General features: G+C 36.9%; 1 protein-coding gene across 1 annotated transcript in view; it reads left to right on the top strand.

Annotated features, from left to right (window-relative positions):
- Window positions 1–12,114, top strand: part of MS3_00005319 (uncharacterized protein) — a 40,721-nt gene extending 28,607 nt beyond the window's left edge. Inside the window, exons 17-22 of the mRNA XM_051213372.1 lie at window positions 563–649; window positions 1,377–1,463; window positions 2,813–2,893; window positions 4,533–4,841; window positions 9,121–9,495; window positions 11,852–12,114. Coding sequence (XP_051072945.1) covers window positions 563–649; window positions 1,377–1,463; window positions 2,813–2,893; window positions 4,533–4,841; window positions 9,121–9,488 — 932 coding nt within the window. The 3' untranslated portion in view covers window positions 9,489–9,495; window positions 11,852–12,114. The remainder of the gene's footprint in view (window positions 1–562; window positions 650–1,376; window positions 1,464–2,812; window positions 2,894–4,532; window positions 4,842–9,120; window positions 9,496–11,851) is intronic.
- The last annotated feature ends 3,658 nt before the right edge of the window (window positions 12,115–15,772 follow it).

Genomic DNA, 15,772 nt, shown 5'->3' with positions numbered 1-15,772 from the left:
TGATCTCAATCAAAAAATCAATGACTTCACTGACTGATATGTCTTGTTTTATCTCTTCTTCCAACCTATTCCTACACCAACCAATATAGCAGATGAAAGCACTCAGTGGTTAAGCATACGTAACATACCCCAATCAGGTCCGTCGATGAAAATTCACAATCTCATCAGCAAATTTTCGATCCCTACATAGTATCTGCATCTAAAATCAGCATTGGTCATTCACTCGTTCCGTAAATTTAGAAAAATGCTTTGAAAGCCTACAAATCTTTTACATCAGTCTTAAGATACCAAACGTTTATACACTTGCTTTACAATACGGTGTGAATCACCCGTCCAAATGACTTCATTATTACTTACTTACGCCTGTTACCCCCAATGGAGCATAGGCCACCAACCAGCATTCTCCAACACACTCTGTCCTGGGCCTTCTTTTCTAGTTCTGTCTCCATTTCTTGGCGTAATATGTTCTTTGGCCTTAAGGATCCCATGTGAGGGCCTACCTTGTGATGCAGTTGGGTGCTTTCCTCAATGACTTCATTATACACATATTTTATCATTTTAGATGAGAAACCCAGACAATGTGGTATATGTGGTGTTTCATTCTCATCGCTGGCGGAATGGAAATCTCATTCAACATTGTGTAGTAATGGTAAGAATTCGTTTCAATTTTTTTTAGTTTTGATTGACATTAGTATTTATTTATATTTATTAATTTTTATCCATGTTCATTATTTCGGTTAGTTGTAAATAATCCAGGTTCTAGCGCGGAAATGTGTATTAAGTCAAGTTGTCACGTTTCATATAACCATTTAAAGAGAAAAGAAGAGGTTGAAAGTAAAAACGTCCTGTTAAGAATCTGAAGCATGTCGAGAATAATTAATTATTATCAGAAGGGGTTTTTGTGGATATTAAAGTAATTTAATAGTTGAGTTCATGAGTTAATTGAAGCTAGACCGTCGTACTCTGGGACTCCTCAGCAGTGCGCACCCACGATCCCTCTTTGTGTACCTTTAGCAGCAAGGAGTAGGGTTGTTATGAAGAAGGATTTTATGAGAGAAGTTCCTAATGTCAGAATGAAAGAAAAGAATACTGATCGGATAATAATAAGCAATGATGTAGCCAAGTGATGACTGTTCAGAAGACCAAATTCTTGGCATCAGTCTCCAAATAGTTTATGATCAACCATAAAATCACTAATCCGAAGAATCATTTTTTATGTACTACAAATATTACCATAAACAAGAACCTAATAAAATATAATAGTTGGATAAGTAAACTGATTCCGTAGGTCACTCACTCTTCCCTTTTATATCCAGGGGTTAGTTATACTATCCATTCAGCATTTCTTTAAAATAATAATTTACATTTGATTTTAGATGCATTTAAACACGTATGTCAATTGTGTGGCGATCGTTTTACCACTGTCATTCATTTACGTTATCACAAACGAACTGTACATCAGAGTAAGTTGTTCTTAGTAAAGTGAAACTTTTTATTTGGATATATAAAGAAAGACGAAAAGAATGAAGAAGTAATTGTTTTAATCGATCTTTTGTTTACTATCAATTATGTTTTGGATCGAAATGATTGGCATTAGTCGATCATATGAGCTTGAAGGACTGTTGGAAGTCATGAGTTACTAACCTCTTATTTCATCCTAATTTTAGACTTCTTGAGACATTGCGCACTCAAAACCTTAGATAAAGTCAAGCTTCAAAACTTTTAGATTTCGTGGTGAACTGTCACGTTTTTGCTAATTGTTTCTTGTTTGTTTTTTATTGACTTTGATTTTTCATTAACATAATTCATAGGTGTCTTCGAAGCTCTTATATCCTGGGACCACCGAGTAAGTAATGTAGTTGTTAGGAAACGGGTACTAGGTAAGGATGGCAAATCAATTGATGAGGTAGTGAAACTTGATCAGTTGAGATGACTGGGACATGTGTTACGTTTGCCCAACCACCGACTGCCTCGACGTGCGATGTTTCATGTTGTAGGAGTAGATTGGAAGAAAACTAGGGGCGCCCAGACCAAAACATGGCGCAAATTCATGAAGTCACTAACAAGTGGACTGAGCCATGTTGGTAGGTGTGGACTACCTGGTTGGGATCCGCCAGACGATAACAACCGATGGTTAAAGACTTTAAATGACATGATTCAAAATCTTTTGCAAAGGTTCAGGTGCATCCATTCTTTGTGTTCTTAAAAATTCTGATCTTTTGTATTCTTCATGTCCTTTTTTCTCTCTTTCCAAATTTATTTCACTGGATTATACTCTTTGAATAACATCTTCAAACCTTAATGTTTCCGATCACTGCTTATACTTTTACCACCTCTACCCCTATGAGATTTGAATTGACAATTGTATATTTGTGCTAATATGGTATAGCAACTCGAACTGATGTACGTACGTACGAACTTCTACGTTGTTGATGATTGACTAACTGATAGATATTAACATAATATTTGAGTTACACAAAATCTCTACAAAACCACTATCCCTTATTTGCTTTTTTAAAACTACACCTCAATTCAACTTTATGACGCTTAATGTTTGTATATTAGTGATTCTAAATTTATGAAAAAGCTTTGCAACTAAATTAATTGGTTTTTGTGTTTTTGAATACTGTGAACTAGACTGTTTGATTCTGATACTTTTATTACTTTTCTAGGCAACATTATTATAGTTTACTTTGTAAACAACTAAGCTTCTTAGTTATTTCACAAGAATTAAATCATTTTGTTCTGGTGTCTTTTCACTTGTAATTTGTGTTCCATTTATATGTTGTCCTCAATATTTTACTTTTTGCAGAGACTCGAACATATGACTGTACACAATGTGGACAAAGTTTTCTTCGTCTCAACAGTTTCAAATATCATTGTTGTATAGAAAGTAAGAGTATTAAAATAAAAGAGGTTGAAATTATTCTTTTTTCTGTAATGATAATTAACTTTTGAGGAAACAAATTCACAGTAATATTCAGTGTAACTCGGTTTTGAGGCCCGCAAATGCTCTGGTACGGCCGAGAGTGATGAAAGTTAGCTTTGCCTTTCGAAACGCTCTCACATCGCCACGCGTATACAGTCACTGTCAGGGAAATCCTACTCACTGCCTTCTCGTAGTGCGTTTGTTGTTTGCGAAATTGAGAGGATGAAAAGCGAATGTTCGGTTCATAAACCAGGTTGGTGGATAAGTAGGACCCACCTAGGTGAGTTAGAAAACCCTAATTCTAAACCAACGGTGTACACGAGCTCCATGATCCCAAGGAAACAAATGGCGTATGAACCAATCGTTGGTCACCTGCTACCATGAGACTGCATCTCCTGACGTTGCTCCACTGCCTTGTTGATTAGACCTTTAGGTCGAAGGCTCCGGGTGTGGCCCCCTCAGAAAACCACCTACTTCGGTCTGGGCACCCATGCAGTATCACAGTCCACACACAAATCAAGTGACTTGTGTGGCGCATATTTCTTTGGTGCCCCTTTGTAACAATATTTATGTGTTCAGATAAATAAGTAATTACGGTTTTGAGGCATATTTTCACTGTGTGATGCCTAATAATGTCCACCTCTAGCTTTCTAAAATGTAGCTGATATAATAGACTTACAACCCATAACTCAGTAGCTAAGCATTGAGTCTATCGCTCTTAAACATTTTCTGATGCACTCATCGTATATACCCTCTACACTACTGAACTTTGTCAGTAACTGATTCTCGCTGGGATTCCTGTGATACTTCTTGAAGTTAATCACTAATCAGGCTGCGTGATCACTATTATTAATTGTAGTAACTGTTTGTGAAGATTTATCTATTCATAGTTTTTACATCAGAAATGAAATTTAGCTAGATATTTGTTCTATGCTTTCTTGTTTTTAGTAAATATTTAACTAATTGCAAACCATATTGTGAACTTGTTCTGGTTTTCCTATTTACGAACCATTAGGAGGTTCTTCTAATAGAAAAAGGACCTACACAAACTAGATATTCCAGACGGACGATTGCTACTGAGTCCTGATAGCCGCTGGTTTGTTCAGTGGGATGAAGTTTAAATTCACTTTGTATTATTTACTTGTATCTTCCCATTTTTATTTAGCACTGCAAATGAACAGTCTCTTATTGGCATACATGTACCCTGTGCAGATTGCCTCGATATAACCTTAAGTCACAATTGGAAGATACAAGTAAACAACACCAAGTGAATTTATTTAATGTATGGTTTTGATATTTTACGAAGATATTCTGTAATTTTCTATTGAATAATAAATTGGTCATCCCCATTTGAGTTCTCGTTCACTACTATGGCAACAAATATCAGGTTAGAAATATGAGTCTAAACAAAGTTACCACAGTCTTCTTTATACATTAGAATTTCTGTTTATTATGAGTCTATGAAAGATCTGAAAATTTTAGATCCTTCTTACAGAACTAAATATTAAACTATTCTCTTATAATTTAATTTGATTTTTGATGTTGTTAGGATGTTTATTTGTTCCCTAAGACTAGAATTTATGATTATGTTTTGTTTTCTCAGATAAATCGACCAGTGTGAAAACCGATGATAACTCCGTATCATCATCATCATTATTATCAACCTCAAATCAACTATCTACACTTCAATCACCCGTCACTACTCAAAAATCAACAACATCATCGGATTTGCCTACACCTTTATTAGGTATTGTGCCACCAGGGTCATCAAATAATCCAAATCTTACAGCTATTGCAGTTCTATCAGCTGTAGTCTCAAGTTTTGGTCTATCAGCATTGTCTTCAACTTCTGAATTTACGCCTAATTCACACAAGTCTACCGATAATACAAACAATACAGATCCTAATTGTGGTAAGATTGGATTATTTCAAACGAATTTAAGTATTTATTAGTAGTTATTGTCTTTTTTTAATCTAATCAAATAAACTAGTGTGTATATTGCATAATTTACTGTTTTAATTTCACTTTTAACACCAATTCTAAACAGTTATTTGAAAAGATTTTACTCCAACTTTCTGAACGACTCTTCACGGTGAGACTATAATTTATGGACAAACCAATCAGGGATAAGATAATATGTCACGGATTTTGGCGCGAAATTCACTCATCCATCTGGATAAATTGAGTTTTGACATTATAGCTGATGTCAATTCGTGATGAAAACCCTAAATCTAATTCCTAACCTTAACCATCAACTGTAAATCGTAATTCTAATTCCTCACACTGGTTTATAACCCCCATTCGGTTCTAGATATTAAGTGGACACTCATGGTCACTTTAGCGTCGCTCAGAGGTCGTCCATAAATTATATTCTCACCCGATTCACTCATATTGCATGAATTTTCACAACATAATAGCATCAAATTAACAATTAAATAGTGAATGTTAATGATTATAACGTTCTATTTTTAACTAGTGCCTCGTAGGTTCAAATCCTGCATAAACTATTTCGAATTAGATAGCTGAGTAATATTGTGGTGTATGCTAATTATGTCGACATAAGTAGTACATAACACCAATTAGAAATGGAATGTCCGGCAACAGAATGTTAAGAAGATCGAATCGAAGAAAACGGGAACAAATATTAGTTGTCATGGTGATGGATGTACTTTTCAATCGGAAGCTTGGAAAGTAACAACGTTATTTCTCTGATTTTGTGAATAAGCACCAAAAAGTATTCTTTCAAGTAACTTCCTTACATTAGTCGGTCTCGCGCCAGTAACTATAGCCATCTTACAAATTATATACGTGGGTGGAATAATAGAGTGATTACCTCCACTCACAATATCACAACAGTGTATAGTGTTACTTACTTACGCCTGTTACCTCTCGTGGAGCATAGGCCGCCCACCAGCATTCGACATCAAATTCTGTCCTGGGAAATCCCTACCATTTGCTATTCATCCTTTTGATGTCTGTTTCCGATTCCCGACTCACTGTATTCTTCAGCATTCCTCTTTTCCGTTTCCCTTTAGGGTTCCAAGTTAGCGCTTGTCTCGTCATACAGTTTAATGATTTCCTCAGTGTGTGTCCCGTCCACCTCCAATGTCTTTTCCTAATTTCCTCTTCATCTGGAATCTGATTTCTCTCCCATAGTAGGTTGTTGCTGATGATATCCGACCAACGAACATTCAATATCTCACATAGACAATTGTTTATATATACTTATACTTCTTTGTTGATGGTTGTGATAGCTCTCCAAGTTTCAGCTCCATACAATAGAACCGTCTTAATGTTCACATTGAAGATTCTGACCTTGATATTTGTTGAAAGTTGTTTTGAGTTCCATATGTTCTCCAACTGTGTAAATGCTGTCCTTTCTTTGCCGATTCTGGCCTTTTCGTCAGCATCAGATCCTTCTTGTTCATCGATGATACTTCTGAGATACGTGAACGTCTCCACCTTTTCCAGAGCTTCTCCATCAAATGCGATTTGCTTGGTGTTCTTGGTGTTGTATTTGAGGATCTTGCTTTTTCCTTGTGTATGTTGGGGCCCACTGATGCAGATGCTGCTTCTACACTGTCGTGACCTTCATTTGTTCGTGTGTATGAGATAGGATAGCTATGTCTTCTGCGAAGTCCAAATCGTAGATTTCCATCCAATCTGTCCACTTTATTGCATGCTTTCCCTCAAATATCGAGGTCTTCATAATCCAGTCAACGATCAGAAAAAAAGAAAGGGGGGAGAGTTAGCATCCTTGTCTGACATCGGTATTCACTTGGAATGCATCTGTGAGCTGTCTTCCATACACAACTTTGCATTGTAGTCCGTCGTATAAATTTCGTATGATGTTGGCAATCTTCTCAGGCTCATGATAGTGTCGAGGAAGGTAGCATAAGGTTCTCCTATCCTCACTGTCAAGTGCCTTCTCATAGTCAATGAAGTTGATGTATATTGACGAGTTCAATTCAGTTGATTGCTCAACAATGATCCGTAGTGTCGCGATTTGGTCTGTGCACAACCGACCCTTACGGAACCTAGACTATTGATCTCGAAGCTGTACGTCTACTGAACCTTCCATCCGGTTCAGCAACACTTGAAAACCTTTCCTGGTACCAATAGCAGTGTGTTTCCTCTGTAGTTCTCACATTTGTTGATATCTCCTTTCTTTGGTATCTTGATGAGGTGTCCTTCTTTTCAATCTGTCGACACTTGTTCCTCATCCCAAATCTTCCTGAATACAACGTGGAGTATGTTTGCAGCTACTTCAGTGCCTTAGGTGGTGTGTTGTCTGGTCCTTCTGCTTTTCTACTGTTGATTTGTCTGACGGTGATGCTGATTTCTTCAGTCGTTGATGGAGTGACACCTATAGGAAGGTTTGTGTGTGTTGCTTCGATGTCTGATGGGTTCAGTGGAGCTTGTCTATTTAAGAGTTCCTCAAAGTGTTCCACCCATCTGTTTTTCTTTTCTTGAATTTCATTAATTAGTTTGCCTTCTTTGTCTTTGACTGGTTTCTCTGGTTTACTATATTTCCCTGTCAGTTTCTTCGTCGTGTCACATACTTGTTTTTATATTTCCTTCTCTTGCAGCTTTTTACGCTGTCGTTGCCAGGTCTTCCATGTATATCTGCTTGTCGGCTCTAATGCTCCTTTTCACCTGCTTGTTCGCTTATATGTATTCAGTTTGTGCCTTGTCTTTCTCTCTTCTTGTTCGGCTGTTGTTGATTGCTATCTTCTTGTTCTTCCTTTTTTAAATATTGTCTATGGTTTCCATAGCGATCCATACCTTATGATGTGCTTCTCGAAGCCCAGAACCCCCTGACACATTGAAGTTAGTGTTTCTTTGATCCGTTTCCAGTTGTTTTCATGGTAGTTTCTTCTTTAAGTAGATCTTGTAAAGCTTGTAACCTGTTGTTGAGAGGTATTTTGAACTTGTTGAGTTTGTGTGTATTTCGAAGGGAGGCTGTATTAAACTTTTGTAGTGCTGTTTGTCCAGTTTTCCAAAACTTCTTTAGCTTCAGTTTCATCTTAGAAACCACTAGGTGGTCTTCCACTGACCTGAATTTTTCAGCGATACAAATATGATCTATCTGGTTCTCCGTGATTTAATCCGGTGAGACCCATGTAGCTTTGTGTATGTGTTTGTGTGGGAATATTTTGCCGCTGATAACCAATTTGTTGAATGCACATATATTTGCAAATCTCTTCCCATTTCCGTTGTTATCTCCAACTCCATGTCGTCATATCCGGTATTGTCCATTCCGACTTTGGCCTTTAAGTCTCCCATCAGTATGGTCAGGTAATTTTCCTATGCACTTTGCTATGATTGATTGCGGCCTCGAGTAGAACTGATCTTTATCGTCTTCACTACTACCATTGGTGGGTGCATAATATTGGATAACATTGATTGCGATTCCCTTCTTTGTTTTGAAGGATGCTTTTATGATCCTGGGTCCATAAGATTCCCACCCAACAAATGCATTTCGTGCTTCTTTGAATATCATCAGAGCAACTCCTTGAGTGTGTTGAGCATTTTCCTCTTCATGATCGGAGTACAGCAGCATCTCCCGAATTTATATTCTTCTGTCCAGCTTGTATCCGATGTTTCACTGATTTTGAGCGCTGCCAAGTTGTATCTCACCATTTCCGCGGCATCAGTCTCGTGAATTAGGAAGTATCTCGACTTTCACCACGAGGCGTTATAATTCTTCTGAATGAAGATCGTTCAACTCGGAGGTCAGAGGTTAAATGGTTTAAATCATTTATTCTGTTCAGCGTTTTTTAGCAAGGTCGTTTCTAGGGGTTAAGTTTGCTAACCCCATACCCGGCCCTCCTCCTCTATCTGGGTAACTGGCAGTAACCCTATAAGAGCTGCAGGTAGAGTTCAAAGTAATGTGTCCGACTGTAAACCTCGACTTTTTATGTGTAGTGGTTTCAGTGGGTTATAACTGTTAACTTGGTATCCATGCGAAATGGTTTCTCTGGTTTACCTACTGTATTATCCATTTTTAATATCATCCACTTTAATATAAACAGCAGGATGATTTCAGTAAAATCAGTCACACTCAACATAGAATGTTTGCGACTTATGACTGAAATATTTCCCGAGTATCCATAAATAAGTTAGCAAATAAAGTTGATTTTCTTGCTGATAACCTTGTATTTTCGTTTTTATTTTTTATTGTTTTCAGTGTCTACTGAACAATCTTCCACACTTCCTACTCCTTTACTTGAGTTGGCACAATCACTTCCCAACTTTTTCTTTAAAAGTCCTGCAATCACAACGGCGACATCTTTAGACTCTTCCTCTACTCCTAATGTTATTGTTAGCACTGCCGACCAGACATCTGCAATGAATCATACTACATTGACAAATGCTTTAGCTGTTCTCAACACATTCGCTTCTTCATTCCCTAAAAATGGATTTCATGTGCCAAGTATGCACAGTACTTCCAATATTAAACAATTAACTAGTAGTACCGACTCGAATACAGTTAAGACAGAACCAATCACTACTAGTACTACTATCACTGAAATTGATCCATCTATATTAATTTAATAAAAAGGTAAAATTAAATTCTTGGCTCTTTTCATTCTTTAATCTCCTTAAGTTTAAGTTGATATAACTGTTCGTATTTTGAATTGTAGTTTTAAGAAATAGACTATAATCTTCAGTCCAATTGATTCAGGTTACACATTTTGCTATGACTTCAGGCCGCTAACTAACGTGACAAAACCACCAATCAGAATATCGATTTCTATAACTTTCTCCATTACTCAACCAACGACATACCAACTAGCACTATTAGCATTGATTCACCTTCTAAATCCTTATTGGTCTTCGATTCAGTAACTTTTCTCCTTACCTTGACTGTTGAGTCCAGAACACAGTAAACACCCTCCATTATGCAAATATTATATTTCAAACATACGTAGTTTATACACAGACACGTGACCACATTACATCATAAAACGATAAGTGACAATTATGATATGATCAAGCCAAACAGTGGCTGTGAGTAGGGTAGACTGTAAATAACAAACTGTCAAGAGATTAAGAATAGTAGATCATATAACAATAGTTAATAGGTCAACTGAGAGCTTATGATAAAAGAAATATAAGTATCCATATATATTGCACATGTAAGGCTTCATTATTTACTGGAATATTGTTGGTGCTGGCTTTACACTGAACGGTAATCGGACAAATTGAGACCGTGGTAATTATTAATGGTTAGGAAGTCCTTTGAAACTTTGTCAACTCTCGCTCGTAAGTTTTAAATGAACTAATTCGGAAAAATAACGTCCACCATTTGGTTTAACAAATAAGTCATCTGGTAAGGGTAGTGGATATGAATGATTTGGTAAAACACCATTTAATTCAGTTGAAAAGCCTGTACAGAGACAAATACTTCCGTTTGCGTCCTGAATTACTACAATTTGGGCTGAGTTGTATGACAACGGGACTCTAGTCAGTTTAATTCATTGTCAACTCTATCAATGGGCGCATATGGTACTTGACGTTTTAGACGAAAGATGGACTTCTCATCTTGTCGTAAGTATAATTTTGCAGCATCCCAACTTATTCTGGAACAAGTCTGTATGTTTCCACAAAAGGTCTTCTATCGTCATGGCTTTCTTAATTACACGAACGATGGGCAGACCTCTTTGACTATTTGAACTTTTCATCGTGCATATTTCGCTCAATAGTACACCTCATAGAATTAGTTTGTCTATACAATCTATACCAATAAGGTCCAAATCGTGTATGTTCATTAAATAATTTCCTGTGAAGTAGTTATTTCGGAATTCAACAGAACATTTTGTTTTTCTAACAAGCTTTAATATATCTCCGGATACATCCAGAGTTGTATTCGGTCGGTAATACTTATAGACAACCAATTAAATTTCATATCATTTTAGAGTCTCCCTACTCACAACCACTGTTTGGCTTGATCATATCATAATTGTCACTTATCGTTTTATGATGTAATGTGGTCACGTGTGTCTGTGTATAAACTACGTATGTTTGAAATATAATATTTGCATAATGGAGGGTGTTTACTGTGTTCTGGACTCAACAGTCAAGGTAAGGAGAAAAGTTACTGAATCGAAGATCAATGAGGATTCGGAAGTGAATCAAGGTTAATAGTGCTGGTTAGTGTGTGGTTGGTTGAGTAATGGAGAAAGTTATAGAAAACTACATTCTGATTAGTGCTTTTGTCACATGATATCAGTCAGGAGTTGTAAGATATAACAAAGCAACAACCACTGAATACCTATTAATTCAGATAGTGTGATGTATGCTATTTGTGTGTTTGGACATAAGCAGTATGTAGCACCGATCATAATTGGGATACCTGGTAACAGAAGACTAAGAAGATGTAATTGAGGAAAATAGAAAGGAATTGAGAATCGGAAGAATCATACAGAATATGAATGGCAATTGATGGAACATTTGCAAATGAAGTATTTAATGTATGCTATGATGGATAGTGGTTAGCAGTGGAATCCATTTTGACTTGCATCTCCTAACGTTGCTCCACTACGTTGTGGATCAGACCTTTAGGTCAAAGGCTCCGGCTGTGACCCCCTAAGGAAACCACCTACTTCGGTCTGGGCACCCGCGCAGTATCCCAGCCCTCCCATAAATCGAATGATTTATGTGGCGTATATCTATTTGATACCTTCTTGTACCCATGTTTATGTGTTTAAATCAAATAAATAAAAGCACAGAATGTTTTTAACTAGGTTGTCACTAGTGTATAGACCACAGATCACTTGAAGCACTATTTAAAGTTCTAATCCATGGAATGGAATGTTGAATCCAAGTTTTTATTAAATTCCTTACAACATAATTGAAATTCATAAACCACATTACCAGATGTTGTTGTTTTTTTTCAATCTTTTTATCATATGTAGATATATCCAAGATTTTCACGTATCCTATAGGATCTACTATTCCAGGATCCAGGATCGTTTTCCCAATCAGACACTTATTTGTTCAACATTTATCTACATCATTTTTGTGTTCTTGCTTCTTAAAAAAAGTAACAGATAACTTCTTTACACTTATCCCTTATAATACATTCAGCTTAATTATTAACAAATTGTAATTCAATTCACCATTGTACAAATCTTTGTTTAATCTCTTTGTACATTGAAAATTAAAAGAATTAATGGAATTGCTTTATTTTTGACCCTGAAGCGTATAGACTAACGGTACATGCATAATGTTATAATTTAATCTGTTTGTATATCCTACTAACTATTAACCTTCTTATTGTAGTTCATTTATATGCTAAAACGATCGATAACTCCAAATCATGAAGATCAGATAGATCAGTGCATTGAACTATTTCTGTTGTTATTATCACACTTCAGATATATATTAGTCAATCTAGTCAGCTACAACGTGAGACCAGGAATATATATGCATCGATCCAAGTTGCCATACCTCATTAGCATAATAAGATGAACACCGAATTCATAGAAGTACTTAATTCAATAGTGGTAATATATAAAAGAAACATTGTATATAAGGATATAGTACAGGGGGAAAGAATTAGTTCGTAGAAAGAATCTCATAGTTTAAGGGAAGACATTCATATATACATTCAACACTAGCTCAGCCAGTCGTAGCATGTACATAATTAAGATCTTTTACGATTAGTAAACAATAATTTCTGATTGAGGAATAAAGGAAACATACGATTAGGACATTAGAATAATATAGGTTAACATTTTACTAAATATGCATTGACAATGCCTACGCTGATTTAACGGAGAATAGCATGCAAAGTTTCACATTTTCATTTATTTGCCTAATTATAACACGGAACTACCTAAATAAAAGTAAATGGAGCATTTTCGATATTAGTTGTTGAAAGTCAAGATTGTAGATACACTTTGTTGACGAATATCAACCAGCGAAAAGCCTAAATTTAAGATTTTCTGTCAACAACATTCAGCACCAAAAAGTAGTGCACACTATCGAAAATTTAGTTCGCACATCACAGCTTAGCAGATAGAATTCGATCAGTAATAAGGTCTGGATAAACATGTCATTAGTCATTGGTCAGTTATAAACATCTCAGTTCTATAGTTCAGTCACGGCCCAGACAGCTCGTGGAAAATGTCTCAGATTGTGTTGGTGGTTCAAATCCCACAAAGATCATTAGTTTCTTCGTGGTTTTAGTTGTGATTTGCTGACAAATGCTAGGTAGTAGACAACTTGGTGAAGCAGGCCCTCCTACCAACTACATCCAACCACCTTACATATGGACTATTGTTTATACTCAACTTTAGCAGACAGTCATATGATATTAAGCCATGATGATGTAATGAGAGGATTACGTAATAAGGATAATAACAATAGACTTAATAAGTTATAACGAACTATGATAAAGCAAACGAAACACCGCAAATTGAAAAACAGCCAAGTGATGTTAAAAATCTCATAATCACCCCAGACTTATATGGTCATATACGTCTAATAGGTTTGATCATCCCGCGCTTATATGGATTACCGAAAGTACATAAACCTGGTTTAAAGTTACGAACTATTTTGGATATATCGAATCCCCAAATGGTTGGCTGAAGATGGAAACCAGTTAGAAGGCAAGTATCTAAATATTATGTTCATGATACCTTTCAATTTACCGATACTATTAAAGAAGTTAATATTTCTGGAAAACTCATGTTCTCACTTAACGTTAGTTCACTATTCACTTGTGTACTTACGCCCGTTACTCCCAATGGAGCATAGGCCGCCGACCAGCACTTTCCAACTCACTCTGTCCTGGACCTTCTTTTCTAGTTCCACCCTATTCTTGTTCATTTTTCTCATGTCTATCCTCATTTCCCGGCGTAATGTGTTCTTTGGCCTTGAGGATTCCATGTGAGGGCTTGTCTTGTGACGCAGTTGGGTGCTTTCTTCAATGTGTGTCCTATCCACTTCCAGCGCTTCTTCCTCCGCTGGGATCTGGTTTGTTCTCTCCCACAGTACGTTGTTGCTAATAGTGTCTGACCAACCAACGGATCCGAAGTATTTCGCGTAGACAACTGTTAATAAACACCTGTATTTTCTGGATGATGGCTTTCGTAGTTCTCCAGGTTTCCGCCCCATACAGTAGAACTGTCTTAACATTTGTATTGAAAATCCTGGCCTTGGTGTTGGTTGACAGTTGCTTTGAGTTCCAGATGTTCCTCAGTTGTAAATATGCTGCTCTTGCTTTGCCGATTCGCGCCTTCACATCTGCATCAGACCCACCGTGTTCATCAATGATGCTGCTCAAATATGTAAAGGTCTTTACATCTTCCAAATCTCCGTCAAGTGTGATTCGATTGGTACATGCTGTGTTGTATCGGAGAATCTTGCTTTTCCGTTTGTGTATATTAAGACCTACTGCTGCTTCACTGGTCGTCTTCTCCTGAGTTTGTTGTTGCGTGTGCGATAGAAGAGCCAGATCATCTGCGAAGTCTAGATGTCCATCTATATTCTAGATGTTCACTGTAACCCATGCCTCCCCCCAGATGTTGACGTCTTCATGATCCAGTCGATCACCGGGAGAAAGAGTGAGAGTAGGCAATCTTTATTGAAACCGGTCTTTGCCTCGGACGAGTCTGTTTGGTGTCCTCCATGCATGATTTTGCAGTTTAATCCATCATAGGAATTCCGTATGATATTGACTATCTTTGCAGGTACGCCATAGTATTGAAGAAGCCTCTATAGTGTTGTCCTGTCCGCGCTATCAAATGCTTTTTCGTAGTCAATGAAGTTGATGTAGAGTGATGAGTTTCATTCAATTGATTGTTCCACAATGATCCGTAGAGTTGCGATTTGGTCTGTATACGATCTATCCTTACGGAATCCTGCCTGTTGGTCTCGAAGTCGAGCGTCTATGGAATACTTCATCTTGTTTAACAATACACTGTTGAAGACTTTTCCCGGTAATGAGAGAAGGGTGATGCCCCTGTAATTATCACTTGTGTACCTTTAACTGAAATTACATGCTATTTATGTGAGTATATTGATCATAACAACATAGATATAGGCCTATCAACTGACCACTTGAAAGAACTATTGTTACACTGCACTTTTAATACCCAGTTCTGTTTCAACAATGAAATTATATGGACATAGAGATAGGGACTCTATTGTGTCCAATATTACCAGACTGTTTTATGGCGAAACTCAAAAACAACCAACTTAGTTTGATTCAATATATACGTAAGATTCATGGACGACACATTTTTGACGACAATATTGAATTAACAGTTAGTTTACACTTTAACTCATGCCACGTTAGATAAAGAGACAAGTCAACCAATCTCTTCTCGGTGTGCGTCTGACGGGAAAAATTGGTTGTTCCTCAAAAAGATCCATTTTTAGAAAACAAACATGGAATGGTCAGCTGACCAACTTCTATAGCTGGGTTCCTCTAAGCAGAAAGAGGAATGTCATTCACTCTTTTTTACCGAATACAACGGATGTGTAGTGCGGAATATATTGACGAAGATCTTGCATTCCTCAGAAAAGCGGCTATCCAATTTGCTTCATAGAGAAGAATATGAGTAGATGTAGAGACGAGGAGTCCGGTTTTTTCCATTTCAAAGAAATACCTTTAAATAAATCTGGAATTTAAAGGTAACCGAATATGTGATATAACTAAAAATCGGTTAACGGCAGCGATAAAAATAACATTCTATTCAGCAAAACTGCGAATAACATTCGCTAGTAAGAACTTGTTTTCTGTATCCATAAAAGATAAGTTTTTCCGTCTGGTCACCACCATGTGCATCTACCAATTCACCTGCTCTTGTGAAGCAAGGTAGATTGGC

This window comes from Schistosoma haematobium, chromosome 1 (assembly GCF_000699445.3).
Source record: "Schistosoma haematobium chromosome 1, whole genome shotgun sequence".
NCBI lineage: Eukaryota > Metazoa > Platyhelminthes > Trematoda > Strigeidida > Schistosomatidae > Schistosoma > Schistosoma haematobium.
The sequence above is the reverse complement of the archived record's forward strand: the minus strand, read 5'-3'. Positions and strand labels throughout refer to the sequence as shown.